Source organism: Protopterus annectens, chromosome 9.part0 (genome assembly GCF_019279795.1).
Source record: "Protopterus annectens isolate FY-2018-M chromosome 9.part0, PAN1.0, whole genome shotgun sequence".
NCBI classification, from domain to species: Eukaryota; Metazoa; Chordata; order Ceratodontiformes; family Protopteridae; genus Protopterus; species Protopterus annectens.
The window spans coordinates 1,765,972,713-1,765,999,848 of NC_056743.1; the positions used below are offsets into that span (position 1 = coordinate 1,765,972,713).

Genomic DNA, 27,136 nt, shown 5'->3' on the forward strand with positions numbered 1-27,136 from the left:
AGTTGGTCTTGGATGATTTTATGAGTGCTCATATTTTTTTACTAATAATGATCAAAGGTGTCTTCTCTTTTATGGATTTTGCTCTATCATGTAACAGCTTTCTCCTCTTATTGTAAAGTTTGTTTATGGCTGGGGTCCACCAGACTGGACATTTGCCCTTGGTGGAAAGAGTCTTGGTTTTATTAGGGATTGCCTGATCCATGCAGTCCTGGAGGTGTTCGTAGAAGGCATTTGTAAGGGCTTCCGCAGCTTGGGTTGTGGTTTCCACTGGCTCGGGGGCCTTGAAGGATACCACACCCGTCTTGAGTAGTGTGAAGTTTGCTTTAGAGAAGTTCTTCACTGTGGTCTTTTTTGTTTGGGGTGGGGGCGGGATGTGGATATCCAGTGAAATTAGTTTATGATCTGATCTCACCAATGAGGGATATACTTCCGGTGTGGAGCATATTGTCCCCATGTTTGTGATGAGATCTAGTATATTTTCTCCTCTTGTGGAAACGGTGACTAGTTGTTCCATGGCATTTGAATTTATGAACTCCAGGAACCTTTGGGCTAGGAAGTTTGGGCTTGAGTAAAGTTCCCAGTCTATATTCGGGTAGTTGAAGTCACCCAATATAATGGTGTTTGGAGATACTTTTATACCCTCCAGTGTCTTCAGGAAGGCTGTGTGGGGTTCCTGAGTTTGAGAGGGTGGCCTGTAGCATGCTACAAATTGTAGAGCAGTTTTGCCTATGGTTAATTGCACCTGGATGGTTTCCGATGCTTCGTGCGTTGCCACCAACCTGGAGGTGTGGGTATCCTTGATGAATATGGATACACCCCCTCCTTTTGTGGTGTGGTCCGGGTTTTGGGGCCGGAACACATGATATGAGGTAAAACCTGATAGTGCCGGGATGCTCTCAGGAGCCTTGAACCAGGTTTCAGTCACAGCACAGACATCGATGTTCTCCATACTGAGAAGGGCCTCGAGTGCGTGCATTTTGAGATTTAGACATCTGGCATTGAGCAGCATTACCCTTAGTTTCTTCCCATTTTTGTTTTCTAGGGTGGTAGGTTTAGAATTTGAGCCTTGCCTAAAAAAAGGCACTATGGGGGTGGCAAGAGCCTTAGCCAATATCCGGAATCCCAGGGGTGACAGGTACATAGCAGAAATATACTGAGGCTCCTGCTGGCAGGTGTGGTTTATAGGTAGTGAGGAGAATTTTGTTTCCAGACTGAAGTGGCCTAACAGGGGGTGTATTCTGTGCAATAAATCTAGTAGGGCTTTGTATTGTTCTGGTTTGTATGAGTTGCTTGGGTAATTCAAGCCAGTCCAACTAATTTAGGGATAAGCAGTGATGGCTTTTGTGCTAGTGGCAATTTTTTCTGTTTTGTTTTAGCACTGCTTTAGTTTATTTTGGATGAAAGCTGAAGGTTAAGCAGTACTGGGGAGCCACCTAGTAAAGTGGGGCATAGGTATGTAGAGGGCAGGAGTTTCCTGGATAGAATCGGTTAAGTAGTTTTTTTTTCTATAGAGTGCTCCTAGTTTTTTCGAGTTTTATGGTGACCTGATATTTGACTTATATGTTCGACAGGCTATGATCTTTCTGTTTCACTGTTTTATTCCTGACTTATGGGATGTCCTGCTTCGGAAACCCTTGGACGGTTCAACTTCCAGAGTTATTAAAAAAAAAAAAAAAAAAAAAAAAAAACTCCTGCCTGGGCTGGCGGATGCCCTACCCTGATGTCAGTCTTTCTTGCCATCTGAGTCTGAAGCAGCTGAGTGGTTCAAGTTAACAATGGTCTCCGCTGTGGTAAACAAATACCACACAGAGACTTTCATACCTTGTGTGTCTCTTGTTTAGGCCCAAACCATGATGTCCGTAATTGCTGTCCGTGCACACGTTTCAATTCTAGGATTATAAGGCATAGGGACAAAATCTTGCCTAAGCACCTTAGCCTGCAATCTGCTTCCCATCATGCGATGGCATCTGTCAGTCATCCTGAGTTTGAGCTCTCTAAAGGAAAGAAGGAAAGAAGGAAAAAAGATCCAAACTTAGCACCTTGGATGACAACCTTGCTCCATCCGCCAGTCCCCCAAGGCTCATCACAGAGGAAGGAGAGGCAGCTTTGTTGTCTCCTTCTACAAGCAAGGTGGTGACGCAAGCCTCTGACAAGACCCTTTCAGAGACTGACATGCTATCTGGTCCCTTAGCTTCAACTCAGGCCTTGGCACTCAGTTCATCGGTCAGGTCTGGAGTCACTCAGCGGACCTCTGCTTCAGGCAAATGATCCTCGACTGATGACATCTTTTTGGGGCATCTGCTAGCTTCAGTTATTTTTTTCAAAGAGACTGGTTTCAGAGTATCAAACATGTACAGGCCCAAAGCCAAAGCTACACCTAAGAGCTCAACCTCTGGTCTTGTGCCTGGGCCTACAGGCTCTCACTGCACAGGTTATCAGCAAGATTTGGTCAGGTTGGCCAAGGGCCTTATTTCGTTAGAGGCAGGCAACCCCACCCTGAATGTTCACCAGAAAGAGTGACCCTGTACCCTGAGACCTTTTCAGAACCCCCTGATTCAGATGAGGACTCTGATCAGGAGGACTCTGCCCTTGAAGATGAACCCTTCCTTACTTCCTTTGAGGATTCTGATTCAGAAGAGGTTTTGCCTTCTGCTTCAACCCCTGAGCATTCTCATGGCATGCATTTTCTTCCCAAAGGTAGAATTTTTCCATTGGCAGGCACAGGAATACCCCCAGTCTGAAAAGAGGGTCAGTGAGTTCCTTGATCTCCCACAGCACAAACCCTTGGCTATCCTTCTAGTTTTGGAAGTGGTAGATGTCTTAATGGAATAATCCATCAGCCCAGACTCTCTTTCCCCAGCACATCATAAAGCAGACCGTTTTTACAGGGTACTGGACTATCATAAATTCCTCTTTAAAAGCCCTTCTGCTTACCCAGAGGTGGTCACACCTGGCCCTGAAGGAGTTAGCACTAGTACTTCTAAAGACCCGTTACCTATGGACAAAGAAGGCAGGGCCCTTGACAGGTTTGGGAAGAAGGTTTACACTTCCTCAACCCTGGCCATGAGGACCCATGACTGCCAATTCCATATGATAAAGTACCAGCAGAGTATTTTGGAAAAATGAAGCTAAGTATATCCTCCCTGTAGGACAAGAACACCTCCAAAGAATTATTGGATCTCTGCTATTCCAGTTCCACAGGTAGCTATGCACTCCTTGCACTGTGGATATGATGCCCTAGAGGCATCTACCCAAGCTGCTGTCTCTTTCTTGATAATCAGAAGGCATGCATGGCTTAGGGAACAGATATTACAAGAACATGTTAAATGTAAACTACTAGCTGTACCCCTGGATAAGGACTCCCTTTATGGACTAAAGACTGAGGCTATGTTAAAAAAGATGGAGTATAAAGCAAAGTCCATGCAAACTGTCATAGACCTCCTCCACATCCCGCCACTTAGGTTCAGTAGAAATTTCCCCTAAGCTTTGGTTCTTTCCCTCCCAATTAAAACCCAGTCGGAGAAAAACTCAGAGAAAGACCTCATAGACAGCAGCAACAGTCTCAGAGCAAGGCAGTAGCCCTCCGGAACACCCAAGCTGGGGAACTGTAGTCCACAGGGCCCTAACAGAGATCAGCAATGACTCTTCCCCCAACCCCAGACAAGATAGGAGGAAGACTAGGAACTAGACTTTCCCAATTCAAGGAAAACTGAACCCTCATCACTTCTGACAAGTGGGTTCTGGAAGTAATCTCAAATGGTTACAAGTTCACTTTCAAGGAACTATTAAGGATATGTGGAACCAGTACCAGACTACTAGATAAGAAAAGGGTTTTACTCCAGGCTATTCCTGTTCCCCAGGAAAGAAGACTCTTGGCACCCTATCCCAGATCTGTCCATCCTCGAACACTGCCTCCTAGTTCCAAAATTCAAAATGGTTTCACATCAAAAGCTTCTTCCCATGATCATTCCTCAGGCTCTAATGGTTACCTTAGACCTGCAGATGTCTACTTACACATTCCTATAAAATAATCCTGCAGAAGTTTTCTTCGTTTTGGAACAGATCCCAGTCACTTTCAGTTCTCTGCACTTCCCTTTGGCTTGTCTACAGCTCCCAGGGTCGTCACAAAATGTCTGGCCCCTGTGGTTGCCTTCTGCAGAACGAGAGACATCCAAATTTACCTTTATCTGGACAACTTCCTCATTCAAGCCACATATCAGTCAAAGCTCCTCAAGGACCTAGCCTTCACCCAGACCCTACTCTCTTCCGTAGGGTTCGTCATCAACCTCAGCAAGTCCAACACAAACCTTTCCACCAGAATAGTTTTGGGGCTCTTCTGGATTCCTCCCTCCAGAAGGTCTTCCTTCCCCCAGGAAATGCTTTCTTCTTAACCCGATACTGTACAGGACATTATGCACAGGCACCCAGGGAATTCCTCAGAGCACTGGGCTACATGGCTTCTTGTATACTAATCCCTCTGGCCAGGCTACACATGAGGAAGCTTCACTAGTACCTGAAGAATCTGAGGTGCCAGCACTTGGTCCCTGGGGATGGAAATCCAGCTAATTCACTGTCTCGGAGGAATTGGCATGGTGGGCATGAGCACGTGCACAGAACCAGAGTTTACCTTTCAGGTTTATCCCTCAGAGCCAAACCTTAACCACAGACTCTCCAGACACAGTCTGGGGAGCCCATTTCCAGCACTTTCTATCCCAGACATAATGAAAACAAGCACATAAATTTGAAGGAATTGGTGGCAGTATATAAGGGCATGGTGGTCTTCAAGGATCACTGGAAACCAGGGGTCCTACTTATGAAAACTGACATCACTACAGTTATGTGGTACATAAACAAGGGGGCACCCACTCCTACCATCTTTGCCGGCTGGTAGTTTAGATGTGGGAGACATCTGATGCTATGGGGTTACGCCTGATGGCTCAGTACCTTCCTGGGGCTCAGAACACTCTAGTAAACCACCTCAGAAGACACTTAATTGAACCCCACACGTGGTAACTGCATTGGGAAAACATTTCTCAGCATAGTCCAGAAATGGGGATCTCTCAAACAGACCTCTTTGCCATCGACGAAAATGATCAGCTAAAAAGATTCTGTTCCAGAAGCAAAACTTCACACAACCTGGAGAACAGATGCCTTCTTCCTCTGGAGCCACCCATTTCTTTATACATTTCCTCCCCTGACTTCTAAGGGTCTGACAAAAATTTAGGGAAGAAGGACTGAGGGTCATCCTGATGGTCCCAGACTGGCCCAGGCAGCACTGGTACACCCTGCTACTGAGTTTGACTAAAGAAAAACCTTGGCAGTTACCTCAGAGAGTGGATCTGCTGACTCAGGCAAAGGGAATGCTTGTGCACCACAACCTGTAGACTCTCAAGCTTTCTGAATGGGTAATTCATCAGAATTCTACCCCAAGCACTCTCTGAGTAGTCAGGTGCTTAATATCCTCAGTCTAGAAGACCCAGTGCTAGGAAAACATAACTCTGCCAAGTGGAAAACATTATTTGAGGTTAGCAGCCAAGGCCTTAACCCTGTCTCTACCAACATTTCAGCCATTTTGGACGACCTGGCTATCTTGGTGCACAAAGGCCTATCATTTTCATCCATTAAGATGCAAGCTTGTACTGTTTCAGCCCACGTCCCTACACTTCCTCCTTCATTTCCCTCCCTCTAAAATAACGGTTCCTTAGGGGAGTGCTGCACATCAGACCTCCCAGGAGGCAACCCACCCCTCCTTGGGGCCTCATCTTTGTTCTAGAAAAATTGACCTTACCCCCCCCCCCCCCCCTTTGAACCAGCTGTTTCCACTGATTTAAAATTCTTGACCTGGAAGACTGCCCTTTTACTATCACCTCAGCCGGAAGGGTATCCGAGTTGCAAGCTCTCATGGCAGTGGAAACCTTTCTTATATTCCACCCAGAGTATCACTCAGAACTAACCCTTCCTTTATACCCAAGGTGGTCACAGACACTTCCCTGAACCAAGACGTACACTTGCCTACCTTCTTCCCTAAACCACAGAACCAGGGCAAAAGAATCCTTCACTCTTTGGATATACACAGGCAACTTCATTACTACCTTGACAGAACTAAAACTTTCAAAAAATCTCCAAACAAACTTCTCTCCCACTGTTTCCTTTTGTTACACCTACCACAGCAAAACTCCTCCTGGATCTGTTTGGACCCACTCAACTAGGGCCACTTCTACCTCCACTGCACTCCTGAGGAGGAATACCTACCAAAGACATTTTGAAAGTAGCTACATGGTCCATCAGTGCATCCCTTTATCAAACACTACCACCTGCCAGCCTTCTCCAAGTCCAGAGCAGGATTTGCCACTGGCATCTTGCAGGGCATAGTCTCTTCTGCTTAAGACACCTACCATCTTCATCTCAGCTTTGGGAATCGTTCTATAAGTCAGGACTTCAACAGTGAAACACGAAGAACATAGCACAGTTGTGTGCGCTTACCATAAATGTAGATGTTAGAGTGTATTCACTGTTGTAGTCTTCCTTCCCTCCCTCCAACCCCTCCCCCCCAGTTCTCCTTACAGTAACAAATTATTTCTTTGTCCTCCTCTTCCTGAGGATCCTCTGCAGGGATGCCCTAGAAGCCTCCTTTCATCTAACCTTGTCCCTTGCTTAAGGTTCAACTATGGGGCTCCTACCTTCTAGAGGCAAGAAAAAACTGATGTCATGGCATCGGCTGGCTCCCTTTATACCCATGTATACCTACATCAGGGTAGGGTGTATGCCAGCCAAGGAGGAGGTTTTTTTTTTACTCTGGTAGTCGGGCTGACCAAAGGCTTCTGAAGCAGGAAATCCCACAAGTCAGGACTGCAACAATGAATACACTCTAGCACTTAAATTTATGGTAAGTGTACACAATTGTACTATGTGGTGCCTAGTAGCTTGGTATAGGGGAATGATTTTTATAGTGGAGTTAACAGACACTTATTTGAGGTGTGCAAGGGCTTTTAGGAGGAATAGCAGCAGCATTGTTTTTTGTGACTGCATAGAAGCTGGGAGTTGTCAGTTTTCAACTAATGAAAATGACTCTTGGGTGAGGTGGTGTAGAGTAATTGTTACTAGCAGAATAGATTAAAGAGACGTCATCATATTGTATGAGGGATGCTATAGGTTGTTGGTAATTATTTGGCCTCATTATACAACCTTGGGTAACACCTATGTTGATGTATAGGAAGGATTTGTAAGACTGAATCCATTTAAGACTAGTCTTTTGAAAAAGGTAGCTGGAGAACCATTTGGTGGATATGTTCATAGGTTCACAGGTGACTACTAGGCTAATTGCCCTGAGGGGCCATTTTAAGCCTTGTCCATAACCCCAGGTCAGAATCAAATCCTGTACCTTGTGTCTGAGGTGAATACCTTAATCATTATGCCAGACTCACCCCAGGCCAAGTAGAGAGTTGTTTGAGAAGAAAGCCATGGTAAACTGTATCAAAGTTGGACAGATCCAGAAACCATTTGTCCTTTGTCTCTGATAATAGTGTAGGTGAAGTTTAAGGGAGCTGCGATGGTGCTATGCCCTGGTCTGAAACAATGTTTTGTGTGGGGGTAAGGAGGTTGCTTGTAAGTGATTCAAACTGGCAATGAATGCATTTTCAATGATTTTTGAAAGAGGTGTAAAAGAGTGGCAATTGGTCTGAAGTTGGATATACAATTGGAGTTGCCTCCATTGGGAAGTCTGATGATTTTGCCAATAAGGGTTGGAAATGCAATTCCTGAATAGACCTATTTATGAGATAGATACTGGAAAGAAAATTTGAGCTGGCAGCTATTTTTAAGAAATGACCATGAAGTGCATCTGGAGCAAGTGCAATTTGTTTGAGGTTGAGGAGTTCTCTTTCCTTTCGACCAGGGTCTATCATAACAATCAAGATACTAGTTGAAAGGAAGGAGAACTTGCTCAACACTGGGATATAGGGAACCTTTTGGAAGAACCTCTTTGGCTGATGGGTACCCATCATGTGTTCTGCTAATGCTCTGGCAGCTGGTAAAGGCTTCTGGCCCAACAAGGGCAAAGCAGATTTGAAGATTGCATTGGCTGATGCCCATCTTATATCACCAATGTATTTACATCTGAGTGAAGGAGTCTTGCAAAGCCCTTGGGGGACAGGTACATCTTTGGAAGCTGAGCCATCATTTGTTCTGTCTGCTTTCTGGTAGAAGATCCATAGATGAGTACGCCAACAGGGTATGAAACTGCACAGCTACTGTTATGTCAAATTCTTAACCCGACTTACTTTCTTCATTTGAGTTGGGAAAAACTCATTGTTGATTTTATTAAGAGAGAATGATAGGAGTGTTGAGGCTCAACTCCCTATAATAGCTTTTTTCCTCTGATATTGTTTCCTTTTGAAGAAGCAACACATTTGAGGAATGTTTTTTAAGGGGCATATGTCCATGGTGTTCTGATCACATTACTGGGCCACGTTTGTATAACAGATGCCAGGCATGGCACAGAGGTACAGAAAAGTCAGCTGTATAGGTGCTGGCTGTAGAAAACATTTATTCGGCATCTGCAGATCTTCCTTCTGTGTACCTTCATGCATACTTATTTGTTCTTCCAGCAGGCACTGGCCATTTTTCTTTTCAGTACCAGCATTTATCTTCACCCCACCCCCAAATGCCCACATACACACAAACTTGCAGCACAGTTGTCCTGGTAACATGTACATAACTTAGGATCTGTTGAGGCTGCATGATGTGGTGTACAAAATTAATTAAACAATTTCTGTCAGTGTCACTTTCAGAAATTAACATTGTTGCTGTTTGCATATGAATAACTTGTTCTCTCATGTCACTTGTAGAAAGGAAGGCTGTGGTAGAACTTGAAAAGGAGCGGGCTAAAGCTTTGGAGATTTTTGTGGAACTAGACGCTGATGAAGATGGAGTGTAAGTTTTTGTAGATGTGTACTATTGGACCTTAAATTTTTGTTTTAAAATGTAATGTTGAAGATCTGTACCTAAATACTTTCTTAATAAGCTTCCTTGTTGTTATGGATAGGAAATAACTGGCTACTCAGCTTTCTACAGTGTTTGCTTGAGCATACAGCTTTGAGCCTTTTTTGTAGGGGGGGGACGGTACACTTTTTCTGTGACACAGAATTTTTTTTTCCAGCATGTCTTCTTTAGTGGTTGTGTATTCTGAGACGTACCAGATGTTTGCAAAGAGTAGCCCTGTTTTTAGCCGATTAATTTTTTTAATGTGCACTTAAGTATAGCTTTGGCCGTTTTTTGGTATCCATGATGATGATTCATAGGTTCATACTAGGTTTTTTGGTATCCATGATGATGATTCATAGGTTCATAGGTTCATACTAGGCCATCTGCCCTAGGGCATTTATAAGCCTAGCCAGAGTATGTTTGGCTTTCGCCACCCATTTTAAATTAATTTTGCTATGCCCTTTTTCGAGGTTAGTATACTGTGCCTCTGTCTAACAGTGACACAGAAGTGATACCCGCGGTAAACCTACGATCTCCCATCCACTCATCAAGATTCCTCTTGAAAAGAGTCAATGAGGGACTCTGCCTAACCTGGACTGGGATTTTATTCCAGAGTGAAGGGAGCCCTCTGGGTTATGAATCTGTCCCTCCAGCATGTCCTATTTATTTCAGTGCTGAGGTTCAAGTCTCTCGAGCGTGTAGCTCGATGGGATTTGGATTTTTTGAGGTCCAGCATGTCCCTTAATTCCGGGTTGGACATGGCCTTATACGTCAGGCACAGGTCACCTCTGAGCAGGCCGTATGCCACTGAGTAGAGCTGGAGTTTCTTTAACCGGGCAGCATATGGCATCTGTTTGAGCCCTTTGATCCTCTTGGTGAGGTACTTTTGGGGTCTTTCCAGTTGCTGCAGGTGTTTGGTAAGGTACATCCCCAAAAGGGGCATTGTACTCAATTATGGGCCTGATGAGGGATGAGTAAAGAGGCACGATGACCTCCCCTAATCTAGATGTGAATCCCTTCATGATTAGGTGGGCTATATAAAATGTTTTTCTAACCACTTTGGCCACGTGGTTGTCAAATGAGAGATTGCTATCAACTTGGGTCCCCAGGTCCCTAATTACTTCTTCTGTACTTAATGGATTACCACCTATGTGGTAATTTGTGGGCACTTTGTTTTTGCCAAAGTGGATGACTATACACTTTTTGGCGTTTAGCTTGAGGCCATGGCTCTGGCACCAGTTGTCTGTTTCTACGAGGCCCTTTTGGAGGATGCTTGTGTCGGCTGGAGAGTCTATTATGGCGCCCAGTTTGCAGTCATCTGCGAACTTGGTCAGCCACAGTCCTTCCGTGTTGGCCTGTACCTCAGAGAAATATATACCAAACAAGAGAGGTCCCAGGACTGAGCCTTGTGGGACGCCACTTGTAACTGGTTTGGAGTCTGACATGGCTCCAGCAATTCTAACCATGTGGGTTCTGTCCTTGAGCCAGTTTGCAACCCATCTAGTGACATAGTGGTTTATATTTAAGCTGGTGAGCTTATCTGTAATGCCCGAGTGGGGTATTGTATCGAAGGCTTTGCGAGGTCCAGATAGGCTGTGTGGACCACCTTCCCTTCGTCAATGGCCTTGGTGACTGTTTCAAAGAAGTCAACCAGGTTTAAGAGGCAGGATCTGCCCTTAACAAAGCCAAACTGGGTAGGATCCAGTGTCTGTAGGTCCCCAATATCTTTATTTATGAGGTCCATGATGATCCTTTCCATAGCTTTGCAGACCAAGCTAGTCAGGCTTATGGGGCGATAGTTTCCAGGGTCCGTTGAGGGACCACTTTTGCTGTACGCCACTCTTTGGGTACATATCCTGTAGTAAGGCTGAGATTGAACAGTAGTTTTATGTTTGGGTTTAGCTCTTCTTGGAGTTCATGTAGGACGCAGCCTGGGACACCGTCTGGTCCCATTGATGCTGTGTTTTTTGCTTTGGAGAGGGCGACTCCCACCTGAGCATCTGAGATGTCAGGGGGGCAGCACTCTGCTGGGATAGATATTTGCCCTTTTGGTGGGGAGAAGTTTGCGCTGAACCTGTCAGCTAGGATGTTGGCAATGTCTGTGGGATCAGTGTATTTTTTGTCATTTTGGACTAATTCTGAGCATATCTGGGAATTTCCACCCAGGTTCCTAACATAACTAAAGAAAGTTTTGTGATTATCCTTCGTGTCCTGTGCAATTTTTCTCTCGAAGCTGGCCTTTGACGATTTTATGAGTGCCCTTAGTTTTTTGCTAATACTGATCAGAGATGCCTTCCCTTTTTGGGATTTTGCTCTATCATGTAGTAGCTTCCTCCTTCTGTTGTATAGTTTGTTTATGGCTGGGGTCCACCAGACAGGTCGTCTGCCATTGGAGGATTGGGTCTTGGTTTTATTTGGGATTGCATGATCCATGCAGTCCTGAAGGTGTTCATAGAATGCATTTATAAAGGATTCTGCGGTCTGGGCGTATTTTCCACAGGCCCGGGCTTTGAAGGATTCCACCTCGGTTTTGAGGAGTGTGAAATTTGCTTTAGAGAAGTTTTTCACTGTGGTTTTCTGGGCAGGGGGTGGGGTCAGGATGTGAATATCCAGTGAGATCAGTTTATGGTCTGATCTTACCAGTGAGGGATACACTTCTGGTCTGGAGCATAGAGTCCCCATGTTGGTGATGATCAGGTCCAGTATGTTTTCCCCTCTTGTGGGAGTGGTAACAAGTTGTTCCATAGCATTTGAGTTTATGAATTCTAGGAACCTTTGGGCAAGGGTGTTGGAGCTAGAGTAATGCTCCCAATCTATGTTTGGGTATTTGAAGTCACCCAATGTAATGGTGTTCGGAGAGACCTTCATATTTTCCAGTGTTCTCAGGAAGGCCGAGTGGGGTTCCTGGGTTTGGGAAGGGTGGTCTGTAGCAGGCTATAAACTGGAAGGCAGTTTTACCCACTGTTAGTTGCACATGGATAGTCTCTGATGCTTCGTGCTTTGCCACCAACCTGGAGGTGTGGGTATCTTTGATTATCGATACTCCCCCTCCTTTTGTGGTTTGGTCCAAGTTTTGGGGCCGAAAAGCATGGTATGAGGTATAACCTGGTAGTGCTGGGGTGCTCTCGGGACCCCTGAACCAGGTTTCTGTTACTGCACAGATATCGATGTTCTCCATGCTAAGGAGAGTTTCGAGTGCGTGCATCTTGAGGTTTAGACTTCTAGCGTTGAGTAGCATTACTCTTAGTTTCTTATCCCTTGTGAATACCTATGGAGGTGGGTTTGTCTTTTGAGCCTTGCCTAAAAAAGGCACTATGGGGGTAGCAAGAGCCTTTGCCAATATCCAAAAGCCCAGGGGTGACAGGTGCAAGCCGTCCCTAGCAAAGCATCGTGGCTTGTCGTGCATATCATCCCAAGCTGATAGGCATTGGATCCCCTTTGAATGACACCAATACTTAAGCCAGTTGTTGAAATTGATCATCTTGTCTTCATACTGTGGCATCATTCTTGGTAAGGGTAGGATGCTACTCAAGGTCAGTGTCATACCAGCCTGGGCTACATGCTCAGAGAGCTCCTCTATGTCTCTTTTCAGTGTATTAATTCTGGTATCCATGATGACGTTTCAGATTTTTTATAACACTGATAAATATGCTTTGGTAATAGACATAATATTTCATAGTTCAAACTTTATAACAAAATAAATTGATAGGAAGAAAATGTAGGCACAAGTGGTGACTGAAACAGTTTTTCCCCAAGTCCCATTGCTTATGATTTTCAAATGAATAGCTGTTTTTTTCAAATAAATGTACTTGTGTTTCTAGATAGCCATTTTTGATTAACTATTGCAGTCTCTGCTGTCTAGATTATCAAGCACCCCCTCCCAAAATGGTACTGAAAGCACATGTTGGATGTCCACCTACCAGACCATGTCTCAACAAACACTGAATGCTCATGAGAGTAATTGAAGAAAGAATGAGCATTTTAGATCAAATCAAAAATGATCCAAAACAAAAATTGAAGCCTATTTTTGTAAGGGGGCAAGCATTACGATCCCATACCAAAGGCTGCTGGCAAAAACTCTATTGAAAATGAAGTTAACTCATATGAGTGTTCTCTGTTTTGACCTTTAAGCTCTATAATGTATATTAGACTGAAGTTTACCACCACTTAGTCCCTGTCAGTGTCTCTCTCTGCCATGTAAGACAATTTTTTAGGAGAACTGGTAGTGCTTTTTTATAATATTCCTTTGTTTTTGAGAGCTCTGGTAAACTATATGTATTTCTTTGAGGATGTCATTGCTTAGACTGGCAGTCATTGAACCCAATAGCTAATGTGGGTTTGTCTTGAACTGTCCTAACCATCTCCTTCCTCTTTGATTTCTATTCTTACTGCCTGATTCACATGACTATCATGTTTTTCCCCTTGTGTAATATTTGTTGCTGCCATTTTTTGGTTTTCTTTCTTTTGTACACACATCTCTAGATGCCATTGTATTGGTGAGTATCACCTCAGGAAGAGTGCCCAATGATGTGTACTGCTGCTGCTGTCCAGGTTTTCTTTCTATGCCAAGAGCAAATGACAAAGTAGATTGTACAGCATAGTCTTCCATGAGTGAAAATTTATTACACATTTTTTATCCAAGAAGAATAAATTAATTTACGAACTGAGCCTAGGAAACATACTAAAAGAAATATCTCTAGCAAGAAGCATGAGGTAAATATTTCTTGTACCAGGGCATACGAAAGGGATAAACCTATAGGATGAAATGTGGGAAGATATTGATGTGGAAAATTCTTCTGGTCTCTTAATTATCAACTATTAAAAATTCATCTTTTTTCTCAGCAGAACAAGTCATCCTATCTTGTTGTCATAGCCAAAAAAAAAAAATAATAAACTCCATTTCTGCACGCAGTCTTGGACCGAACAGGTTGTAAAAGCATACTGCTAATTTTAAGCTATTTCTCACTCAAAGCTTTTGGTGTGTGTGTGTGTGTGTGTGTGTGTGTGTGTGTGTGTGTGTGTGTGTGTGTGTGTGTGTGTGTATATATATATATATATATATATATATATATATATATATATATATATATATATATATATATATGGATTCACTTCATAACACTGAAACTTCAAAATACTGAATACTCAAAACACTGAAACTCAAAATACTGAAAGCACATATTATGCATAAACTCAGCTTAAACAACATAAATCATAGCAATTTCTACCAAATATATGCAGGGGGGCAAGCCCCCCTGCAACCCCCACGTGGGGGGCTGCACCCCCCACATCCCCCTGCTAATTATATACATCTACTCCAAGATTGCACTTAACTACACTATGTGCAATCTTGGAGAAATTGTTATGATTTATGTTTAAACTGAGTTTACGCATAATATGTGTTTTCAGTATTTTGAGTTCAAGATTTTGAAGTTTCCGTATTTTGGTTTCAGTATTTTGATATTTCAATGTTATGAAGTGAATCCATATATATATATATATATATATATATATATATATATATATATATATATATATATATGTGTGTGTGTGTATTATTGTAATACGCAAATCATTTTTTGTTTTTTTTTTTTTGTACTTTTGATAAAAATCAAAAGCATTACAAAAAAGTGAAGAAAGCTATCCATTCCTCTAAAGGAACCTACAGACCTGGGTTGGCATCCAAAAGACATGTAATTATAAATATTTAGCTGTGTTGCAAAACTTAGTAACACCTTACATTGCTCAGAACATATTCATACTGAGGCCACTTCTGGCCCAACTAACATTGCCAGTGTACTTGTGCACAAATGTGCTGCCAACTTCATCCCAGTGACTTTTACAAAGACCTGAAATTTCTGACTCTCCCCAGATGTTCTTCGTGTTTCACTGTTGCAGTCATCACATTTGAGTTATCCCTGCCAGGGTAGCCCTCAGCTGGCCCGAATACCAGAGGCTTAGTATTTCTGCTTCTGTTGCTGTCGCTTCAGGACTGATGTCAGAGGTCGTCACTAGTGTAAAGTAAGGCAGCCGACGCCATTACATCAGTCTTTCTTGCCGAGGAGCCCGAAGCAGAAGCAGTTTGCACGAGTGCCAGTCGGCCGCTACCTGAGTTTCGTCTTCTGAACTGAAGCTGAAGTCCTCTAAAGCTAAGTACCCCGTTGGGGATCCTTTTTTCTTGCTCCAACCGATGTCAGAAAAAGTTAACAACTGTTTTGCCTGTGGGAAGCCAAAACCACACCGAGACTTTCATTCTTACTGCATCACTTGCTTAGGCCCACACCATGACGTCCCTCACGGTCGCTTTTGTGCTTTAACGCCAGAACTATACGTCGTTGAGCCCTTATTGTAGCTAGATATTTCCACTTACAGTCCTCGAATTCCGATATGGTTTTGGTAAGCCATCCAACAGCAAATCTTCTGAAAAAACGTAAGGATAAAGACAGAGAGACCGCACAGGTCCAAACCTACCGACAACACAGCGTTTAGCTAGTAGTCAGTTCTCCGGTCCTCAGTGAGGTGCTTTTGCAGCCCCTGATGCCTGCTTCTGTGGATTCGCAAGCCGCTCGGTATGCTGCAAAAATCTTCAACTAAGGATCCTGCGGTTGTCTGTACCTTGGATGGGTCCGGAGCTGCTGAGCAGGCACCGGCTTCCGAGGAAGTACTTTGCACTACCGATTCTCCACACAAACCGACGACTACTTTCGCATCTGCCGTTCTTTCAAAAACTAGCGACTTTCTAAGGCCCAGGGTATGAATCACACCCAAGTAACCAATGACCCAATCTCAGGCACGTGCTTCCTTGCCTCAGTCTCAAATGTTTAAAATGGTGGAAGACCACATCATGCTGATCAGGGGAAGCCAAGCTACCCCTTCCAAAAGAAAAAGAGATTTGTCCCCCCAGTAGATGTCCTTCATGGATGCATCTGCAGTCATAACAAGTGGGTTGTCCTGTCGTCAGGCAGCCCTGCAGTCGGCCGGATTCCAAAGTCCGGGTCCGGCTTCGGCTGATGTCATCTGGCTCATTGATGTCTGGATAACATCAGCCGGCATTTTTCACCTGCCCTGGCCAGAAGGTGCAATGCTCTGGATCCAAGTTACTTTACAATCCTGGATCTAACAAGTAGTTGGGCTCTTTCTTTCACCATGCAAAAGGTTTAAATTTTTAAGGGGAAAAATTAAAAGCCCTCTTATTCCCCCTTGTTTGGGCCCGGCTAGACTTTTGGGTTTTTCACCCGCCTTGTTTGAGGCAAATGTTTCCCTTCTAAAATTTTGCAAAATACCTGGACTACCCCAAACCCAAAATCCCCTCTTCCCGGGGTTTTAAAAGGTAAAAAACTGATGTCTGGTTTTAAACCGAAAATTTTGTCACTGCCATTTTCAATGGGCCCCCGCTCAATCTTAACGCCTGAAATTTTTCCCCCCCCTGGTTCTTGTCAGCCCTCCCCCTTATGTTCACCCCCGGTTCTGCAGGTCCACGCCATTCCTTAAACCTTTTTCCGGGCAAAACAGAAGATTAAAAATGCCGTTAAACCCCAATGGTCCATTTTCAAAGCTTTCTTTTGGGAAAATTTTTTCTTTAAAGAGGTCCAATTAAAAGGGTTACCCCGGAAGAACCTAGGGAACCCCTAATGTTTCTTTTTTGCTTTAAACAGCTCTGCCCGTGGGGTTTTCCCCCTTTTAAGATTTTGCTAAGAAAATTTACGTTCCCCCCCCAAAAAATTTCCTTTGGGGAACCCACATGATAAACGAAGGACAAAGGATTTTTAATCCAAAAAGACGGACCTTTTTCCCCCCCAAGCCAGGTTGCTTTCCCCCTGTTCCCTTTTAATCTTTTTGGTTGCCCCTGATTCTTTACCCCAGTGAAAACCGAAGATTTTCGGGGCCCGAACTACACCCCCTTTTAAAGGATTCAGACCCAAAATTATCCCCTCCCCCGGGGGAAAAACCCCAAAAAAACCCCCCTTCTAAAAAAAGGCCTGACGAGGGGTAAAAACTAACCCGTATCCCAGCTAGACTTTAAAAAGTCAGTTTCCCCTTCAATAAAAAGTTTTTGCGACATTAAATAAAAACTAACCCCGTAAATTTTTGATTTGATTAGGAAATTTTAACTCAAAGGTTAGCAAATTCCCTTAAAAATTGGGATTCCTGGGTTCATTTGAACCTGCAACTGAAAAAAAGGGATCATGGAAAGGCAAGCTTTCGGATCAAAAGAAGTTGAATCTCCTTTTAAAAACAATTTTTTGGACATGGGGATGAAGTGGAAAAAAAGGGAAAAATTTTCCCGTTGCTTCAGGTTAACCCCAAGGTTTACAGGCTGGCCTCCAAAAATTTTTTTGACCCCTTTAAAGGGGGGCCCTCCCATACCTTTTAAATACCAGAGGTTTATTTTTTTGCCCTTTTCCCAGGACTGAAAATGTCCTATGAAAGAAGGGGGCCCATTCACAGCTTTTTTCCAAAAAAAGATTTACAGGGGGCCCCCTGATTTTTCGAACTAAGCCCCCCAAAAAGCCCTTACCTTTTTTCCAACCGATGTCAGAAAAAGTTAACAACTGTTTTGCCTGTGGGAAGCCAAAACCACACCGAGACTTTCATTCTTACTGCATCACTTGCTTAGGCCCACACCATGACGTCCCTCACGGTCGCTTTTGTGCTTTAACGCCAGAACTATACGTCGTTGAGCCCTTATTGTAGCTAGATATTTCCACTTACAGTCCTCGAATTCCGATATGGTTTTGGTAAGCCATCCAACAGCAAATCTTCTGAAAAAACGTAAGGATAAAGACAGAGAGACCGCACAGGTCCAAACCTACCGACAACACAGCGTTTAGCTAGTAGTCAGTTCTCCGGTCCTCAGGGAGGTGCTTTTGCAGCCCCTGATGCCTGCTTCTGTGGATTCGCAAGCCGCTCGGTATGCTGCAAAAATCTTCAACTAAGGATCCTGCGGTTGTCTGTACCTTGGATGGGTCCGGAGCTGCTGAGCAGGCACCGGCTTCGAAGTACTTTGCACTACCGATTCTCCACACAAACCGACGACTACTTTCGCATCTGCCGTTCTTTCAAAAACTAGCGACTTTCTAAGGCCCAGGGTATGAATCACACCCAAGTAACCAATGACCCAATCTCAGGCACGTGCTTCCTTGCCTCAGTCTCAAATGTTTAAAATGGTGGAAGACCACATCATGCTGATCAGGGGAAGCCAAGCTACCCCTTCCAAAAGAAAAAGAGATTTGTCCCCCCAGTAGTTATATCTGAACAGGAGTCTGATCACTCTGATGCAGCTGAATATGAAAACATGCAACCTCTCTCTGCCCGTGAGGATTCTGATGCAGAGGAATCCATTCCTTAACCCTCTCCACCCGAGGACTTTTCCTTTGTGGAAACCCTTCATACCTTAAGGGAGCATTCCCAATGGGAATGTCAGGACTACCCTCAGTCTAAAAAGAGACTCCGAGAATTCTTAGATCTTCAACAGCACAGACCCTTGGCCATTCCCCCAGTCCTGGATGTTGTGAACGATGTTTTCCTGGAATCCAGTTTGACTCCTGACACCCTCCCTCCTGCTCCCAGAAAACCTGACAAGTATTAGAGTCTCTGGCTCTCTCAAATTTATTTTCAAAAATCCTACTGCTGACCCTGAGGTAATTTCTCAAGGGCCTAAAGGAATTAAAGCAACCTCTGCTAAGAATTCCACCCCCTCAGATAGGGATTCCCGAGCACTAGACAAATGGAGTAAAATAAGTATACACCTCTGCTACTCTTGCTATCAGAGCACTAAATTGTCATTCCCCTATGCTAAAATTTCAGCAACATACCATGGAACTCCTCAAACAAAAAGTGTCTTCCTTTCCTGCTTCTGCAGAATCTAAAGAGTTACAAGAGTTAATGCATTCTGCAAGTCGAGTAACTAAGCACATCTTACACTGTGGATGTTCTTCGTGTTTCACTGTTGCAGTCATTACATTTCGGTAATCTGCTGGCAGGTTGCCCTCAGTCAGCCTGAATTCCAAAGTCTTAGGTCCTGCGTCAGTTGCTGTCTCCTCTTCCATGATGTCAGGTCGTCAGGGGTATAAAACATGCAGTCGACGCCATTTTCTTCAGTCTTTCTTACCGCGAGGTGCCTGAAGCAGAAGCATTTCGCAAGTGCCGGTCATCCGACTACTGAAATATTCGCGTTTGAGTTTCAGAACCGAAGTCTTCAATAAAGCTAAGTACCCCATTGGGGAAACTTTTTTCTTGCTTTTTACTGATGTCAGAAAAAGTTAATAATTGTATTACTTGTGGGAAGCAAATACCTCATAAGTATTTCCATTTATACTGTATTCCTTGCCTAGGCCCTGATCACAACGTGCCTGGCTGTCAGTTTTGTGCTAGATTTAACAAACACAATATTAAGCATCGGTATAATTTTGCATCTAGTAGTTTGGAAACAGATTTAACTACCCAGAGATGTCGTCTGATAGCAATCTGACTGCTGGAGTATATAAAAAAACGCTAAGCAAATGACCGAGAAAGGCAGTCAAAATCCAAAACCGACGACGAAGCTTCTCCTAAGCCAGTTGCCAGTTCGCCGGTACTCAGTGAGGCACTTTCGCAGCCCCTGATGCCCACTACCTTCGAGTCGCAGGTCTCTACCGACACCCATGTGGAGTCTGGCATGCCACAAGATACTCAAGGTATTGGACCGATGGATGTATCTCTCTCGGATGGGTCCGGAGCCGCTGAGCAGGCACCGGCTTCTGAGGGTGTATTCAGACCTCAACATTTTTATATCAAACTGACGAAAGCTGCAAAACCAAAGGCAAAGACACCTTCAAAAACAAAAAACTGACGCCTCAGAAACGTGCACAGGCCTCTATGCCTAAAACGCAGACTATCAGAATGGCTGAAGACCTTATTACCTTGATCAGGGGTACCCATCCCCCAGATAAGAGGCCTAGGTAAGACACTGACTATGACTCTTCAGATCAGGTTTCTATTTCTTCTGATTCCTCTTCTGATCAGGAATTATCTTTACCTCCCTATGAGGATTCTGATGCTGAGGAGTCTATTCCATCTGCATCTCCTCCTGAGGATTATTCATTTGGAGAAACCTTGCATACTTTGAGGGAGCATTTTCACTGGGAGAGTCAAGACTTCTCAGAATCAAAAGAGGCTCAGGGATTTCCTCCTTCTCCCTCAGCACAAGCCTTTAGCCATTCCACCTGTTAGACATTGTGGATGATGATTTTTTGGAGTCAAGCCTGACTCCTGACTCTCTACCTCCGGCTCCCAGTAAGCCTGACAGGTATTACAGGGTCCCTGACTCTCATAAATTTTTATTTAGAAACCCTGCTGCTGATCCTGAAACTATTTCACAGGGTCCAAAGGGAGTTAAGGCCTCAACAGCAAAAAACCCTACCCCCTCCGACAGAGATTCAAGGGCGCTGGACAGATTGGGAAAAAAGGTTTATACATCTGCAACCTTGGCAGTTAGGGCCTTAAACTGTCAATTTCATATGTTAAGTACCAACAACATGTTATGGGATTGCTGAAACAGAAAATTATGTTGATTTCAGAATGTGCAGAAACTAAGGAATTGCAGGAATTATTGCATGCAGCTGAACAAGTTGGAATGCATACTTTGCAATGTGGTTTTGATTCTTTAGAGGCCTCCTGCAGGGCAGCAGTTACAGGATCTGTGATTAGGAGGCATGCCTGGTTAAAGGAACAAAATTTGCCTGATCATGTTAAAGCTAAATTGCTAGATGCACCTTTACAGCATGATTCTCTGTTTGTTATTAAGGCAGAAGAGGTTTTAAAGAAAATGGAAGACAAAGCTAAGTCTATGCAAACTGTTAAAGATTTCTTGCAAGTGCAGCCACGTAGATTTAGTAGACACTGACCTACAAAAAATTGGTCCTTTCCTGTGTCAGACAGAGCTCAAAGGGGCAAATCCAGACTAGCTAAGGGTTCCAGGTACCAGGCTCAAGACTCATACAGGTTAAAGCAGTGGGGTGCATCCACCACCAAATCTGCGGGAGATAAAGAGCAAACCTACAGAAAGCAACCCAGTGACTTCCCTCTGCCTACACCAAGCACTTATCTGTTGGCAGCACACATAGGGGGAAAATTAGCACTTTTTGCGCAAAATTGGCAAATAATAACCCAGGATAAGTGGGTACTGAACATCGTATCACAGGGATACAAATTCCATTTCCACACTCTGTCAATGATAAATGGTTGGCCAGACTTGCCAAAAAACCAATGGGCAAAGGCACAGAAACAGGTTACGTCCCTCATGGATATGGGGGCCATTCAGACAGTACCAGAACAGGAAAAAGGGCAAGGTTTTTACTCGACTGTTCTTGGTACCCAGAAAGGACCAGGCCTGACGGCCAATACTGGATTTATCTATTTTGAACACATACCTGGACATTCCAAAATTCAAAATGCTCACCTTGCAATAGCTTCTGCCCATGCTGGGCAAGAATGCTTGGCTCGTGACTTTAGACTTAAGAGGCATACCTGCATATCCCCAATAAGACAGTTGTGCAGAAGATACCTCAGATTTAAGGCTGGCTTAATGCATTACCAATTCTCTGCACTGCCCTTTGGCTTATCTATTGCGCCCAGGGTCTTTACAAAGTGCCTGGCACCAGTAATTGCATTTTGCAGACAAAGAAGTATTCCTTACTTGAACGACTGTCTCATTCAAGCAGACAACAAAGACACTCTTCTACGACACCTGCGTTTGTGAAAAGATTTCTAGCATGCCTAGGGTACACAATAAACGAAATGAAATCACAACTGGTACCCTCTCAAAAGATAACATTCCTGGGTACAAGCTTGCATACAACTGCCCAGATGGCTTACCTCACGCCAGACAAACAAAGGCAACTGACTACTTACTTCAAACTGATGGCAACAAAAACCCAGTCTTCTGCAAGACAAATTCTGCAGGCTCTGGGCTTCATGGCATCCTGCTAATTCCAAATGCAAGACTGCATACGAGAAAACAGCAATGGTACCTAAATGTTTATGGAGTCAACATTCACACAGTCTGGAAACAATGATTCCGGTCATCCCCTGCCTGCAACAGGAGTTTCTATGGTGGGCAAAGGCCTGTCACCAAAACATGGGACGGCCCTTCACTCTACCCCCTGCCAGCCAAACCTTAACAACAGACTCGTCAGATTATGCCTGGGGGGCCAACATGGCTGGATGATGCATTCAGAGCATATGGGCACCAAATCAAATGCATCTACATGTCAACCAGAAAGAGATGATAGCTGTTCAAAATGCCCTAACAGCCTTCAAGGACTTACTTCATCCAGGACAACTACTGATAAAGACAAGACAACACCACAGTCTTGTGGTATATAAACAAGCAAGGGGGCACACACTCATACCCCCTTTGCAGATTAGCCATGGCACTGTGGGACACAGTTTTGACCTACCAAATAAATCTTCAAGGTCAATTCCTGCCAGGAAAACAGAACAGTCTGGCAGACGATTTAAGCAGAAACCTTTTCGATCCTCACGAGTGGAAACTAAATCCACAAGTATTCAGCATGATAGCAGAGAAATGGGGGAGCCCAGCCATAGATCTATTTGCCTCTCCTCAAAATTATCAATTGAAAAGATTCTGCACAAGGACTTCTCACAGACAAGCATGGGAAGTGGACGTCCTATCCTTCAGTTGGAAAAAAGTCAGTTTACGCCTTCCCTCCCCTGCCCCTTCTACCCAAGGTCCTCCTAAAAGTCGGGCAAGAGAAGCCAAAGATGATATTAATTGCTTTGGACTGGCCCCGCCAATACTGGTAACCAGTCCTAAGGAACTTGTCTCAATACCCAGCTTGGACCTTGCCTCAAAGACCCCCAACTTCTGTCCCAGCAAAACAATCAGATCCTGCACAATCAACTACAGACGCTGAACCTGGCAGCATGGCTAATCATGTAATCATACGAACGACACCTCTCCTCTAAGCTGTGATGGATGTCATTTTGGAAACCAGAAGGCCTAGTACTAGAAAATCATATGCTGACAAATGGAAGAGATTCTGTGCTTGGAATCCAGCACAAGGAACTGATACAGCAGAACCACATATTCCTCCGATATTACAATACTTAACTGAGATGCTTGACAAAGGCCTATCTTTCTCATCAATCAAAATCCATGCCACTGCCATTTCAGCTCATTACAATACAGAGCCACCAGTCTTTTCTCATCCATTACTAAAGCAGTATCTTAGGGGAGCCAAAAACCTAAGGCCTCCTACAAGATCACCATTACCTGCATGGGACCTCAGTTATGTGTTGGAAAAGCTCACCCTGCCTCCATTTGAACCAGACGCTACCGCTGACATAAAGTTCTTATCATGGAAGACGGCTCTGCTACTAGCAATTACTGCAGCAAGAAGAGTTTCAGAGCTACAGGCCCTCATGGCTGTAGAGCCTTTTATCATATTTTACCCAGACAGGGTGTCTCTGAGGACAAATCCTACTTTTATGCCTAAGGTGGTTTCCAGTGTGGCTCTTAACCAAACAATTAATCTGCCAACGTTTTATCCAAATCTGCAGAACAAAAGGGAGATAATTCTGCATTCCTTGGATGTACACAGACAGCTAAGATTCTACTTGAGCAGGACAAAAGCTGTAAGAAAAACTGAGCCATTACTAGTGTCATATGCTGCAGGATCAGAAGGAAAGGCTGTCTCAAAGCAGACAATTTCAAAGTGGATAAGCCACTGCATCCGTTTCTGCTACTAGCACCATGGTAAACCTGTGCCCAAGGGCATTAGGTCTCATTCCACCAGAGCTGCAGCTACTTCAGCAGCCTTTCTCAGAGAAGTAGCAACCAAAGATATTCTAGAGGCTGCTACTTGGAGTTCTTTTCACACCTTTACAAAGCATTACCATTTGCCTGTCTTAAGTCCAGGGCAGGCTTTGCCACTGCAGTGCTGCAGGGCCTTATAGCCGCACCTAATGGTGTTTAGCTCCATCCTCCCAACCATAGCTTTGGGATTCTACCCAAATGTAATGACTGCAACAGTAAAACACGAAGAACATAGTACAGTTGTATACACTTACCATAAATGTAGATTTTCAAGTGTATTCACTGTTGCGGTCCAGGTTACCCTCCTGCCATCCCCCTATTATTCTACAGTTTACCTTTCCTTCTCTATCTTCTACAACCTATGTGGTGTATTTGCTTGTAGATGAAGGTAAAATTTATATTGATGCATGTATGTATATATATACATACATACATGCATCAATATAAATACGCCCTTATATATATATATACATATATATATATATATATATATACATATATATATATATATATATATATATATATATATATATGTGTATATATATATATATATATAGATATATAGATATATAGATATATATAGATATATATATATATATATATATATATATATATATAGATATATATATATATATATAGATATATATATAGATATATATAGATATATATATAGATAGATATAGATATATATATAGATAGATATAGATATATATATTGCTACCTGTTTGGGGGCAAGAAAAACTAAAGAAAATGGTGTCTGCTGCATGTTTTATACCCCTGACAACCTGACGTCATGGAAGAGGAGACCGCAACCAACGCAGGACCCAAGACTTTGGAATTCAGGCCGACTGAGGGCAACCTGCCAGCAGATTACCCAAATGTAATGACTGCAACAGTGAATACACTTGAACATCTACATTTATGGTAAGTGTACACAACTGTACTTTTGATGCCCTAGATGCTTCTTGCAGGGCAGCAGTCACCAGTTCTGTCCTTAGAAGGTATGCTTGGCTTAAGGAACAGCCCTTGCCAGACCATGCCAAATCTAAATTATTGGATGCACCGTTGCACAAAGACAACGTATTTGGCACCAAGGCAGAGGAGATCTTAAAAAAAGATGGAAGAAAAAGCTAAATCTGTGCAGACAGTTAAGGATTTCCTACAGGTCCAGCCACCCAGGCTCAGCAGGCATTGCCCCTCCAAGCACTGGTCCTTTCCTGCCCCCTCCAGGTCAGTTCAGCCCAGACCCTGGGGAAGCAGACCCCCAGACAGCCATCACAGGGAATGCAGAGATCAAAGCAGTGGAGTTCCTCTACTTCAAAACCAGGGGGTTCAAAGCCATCCCTCACGGTAAGAACTCACAATGATTCTCCTCCCACGCTCCCTCTCTGCCCGCCTGCACTTATCCCTAGGAGAAAAACGCTCCTTCCATGCAAATTCCTGGGACAACATTACCAACGACCGCTGGGTCCTCGACAAAGTGTCCCGGGGATACAGATTTTTTTTCCACACTCTTCCAACTCCAAAATGGTTCCCAGATCTACCTCCAGACCAGTGGGCAGAGGTGAAAAAGCAAGTCCTTTCCTTTGTTCTCTATGAGCACAATAGAGCACGTTCCTGCAGAACAGATAGGCCAAGGTTTCCACTCCAGACTTTTCCTGGTACCCAGAAAAGAGGGCACCTGGCACCCCATCCTCTATCTATCCATTCTAAACACCTTCTTGATGATACCAAAATTCAAAATGCTCACCCTCCAGCAACTGCTACCCATGCTCTCCAAGAATGCTTGGCTAGCCACTCTAGACCTAAAAGAGGCCTAACCTCCACATTCCTGTCAGGGAATCATGCAGGAAATATCTACGATCTGAAGTAGTTAACTTCATTTGTGCAGCAGCCTATGGGATTTGGATCTGACCTTGGATCCGAGCCGGCAGTGTTCAACAGCTTTAGATCCGAGCTCCAAGCTCCTCCCCCTACCCATAAGCCCCTGCCAACCCTGACTGACCTCAGATCTAGTTTGCCGCGGTTTACTTCAGCAGCTTGATCCCGAGTTCCAGGCGTTTTTCATCCATTTTGTGAGGAATTTTAACTTTTTTTTTCCTTAACTCTTGGTGTGACTGTTTATCAGGTCCCTTGTCCCTTAGAACCATCTTAGTTTAATTTATTTTATTCCATTTTCTAACCCCCCCCCCTTCCTTCGTGGTTCCGTCCGGGTTTTGTGTGTGTGTGTGGTTTTTACCTTGTAGTATGCCTGAGGCCCCAAAGTTAGTGTTTTCTAAGTGCACAGAGTGTGGCCATAAGCTGTCCCCAGCGGATGGCCACACTCTGTGTGTGATGTGCCTTGGGGTTGAACACCTGTCCTCTGGTTGTACCATCTGTGCAGCGTGCAACCCCAGGGCACTCAAGGACCGGAGGTCTAAGCTGATTCTGGCGAGTCTTCTGCCCCTGGACTCTGCTTCTACCTCCGGTTCTCCTGTGGCTTCCGCTGCGGTGGCTGCCACTCCTGCTTCCCTCCCCCCAGCCGGGACTCAACCTCCCGCCTTAGGCCCGGAGGAGAGGGAGGCTAGGAAAGAAAGGAGGAAGGAGAAGCACCATAAGCGGTGGGCCGAGGCCTCTGCTTCGGCCCCCCCGGCTAAGCGGGCTTCTCCCTCCAGGACTTCTGGGTCTCCTCCTCCTCCTCAGGACCCGGTGAAAAGCACGGGGACCGGATCCGAGAAGGAGACCCGATCTCCGTCGAGGTAATCGAGGCGACACTCCTGCCCCGCCTCGGTGGCCTCATCGAGATCTACCCGAAGTCTCACCGATGCAGATTTGGACCGGATGTTGAGAAGATTCCTCCAGGCCCAACTGCAGATGGGAGTGCTCCTGCCTCCCCCCCTCCTGGGGGGGAGCACGACCCCCTTCTTTGCCCCGATAGCTGTTTCTCCGTCCCGTTTCCCGGGTTCAGAGTCTTTGGAGCCGGGCAGCTTTGGAGCCGGGGGTGTGTCGGCACCGATAGTCTCTGGTACTTCGGTGCCGACACTTCCCTCGAGTCTGTCGGGTCCATTTTCTTCGGATCCGAGCTCTTGGAGCAGAGGGCTGAGCTTCGGATCCGCCAGTCTCGGTATATTTTTGGCTCTGTCCAGGTCAGAGCTTGCCGATCCGTCATATCCAATTGCTTCGGCACCGGCTCCGATCCGTCTGTCGTATCCGAGGGAGGTTTTGCTCTCGGATCTCAGAGAGAGCAGCTCTCCCTCGGCGTTCGACATGGTGGAGAGGGTTCTGTCGAGGGATTCCAGGCCCCCGGCCCTTGCCACTGCTCCACCCTGCACTCCTTCTCAGTTGGGTCAGACTTCC

At 44.5% G+C, this 27,136-nt stretch overlaps 1 protein-coding gene across 4 annotated transcripts in view; it reads left to right on the forward strand.

The window, feature by feature from the left end:
- Positions 1-27,136, forward strand: part of PRKCSH (protein kinase C substrate 80K-H) — a 1,389,498-nt gene that overhangs the window by 319,587 nt on the left and 1,042,775 nt on the right. For all 4 annotated transcript variants that reach the window (XM_044084622.1, XM_044084620.1, XM_044084623.1 and 1 more), the window contains exon 8: positions 8,847-8,931. In XM_044084622.1, coding sequence (XP_043940557.1) covers positions 8,847-8,931 — 85 coding nt within the window. The remainder of the gene's footprint in view (positions 1-8,846; positions 8,932-27,136) is intronic.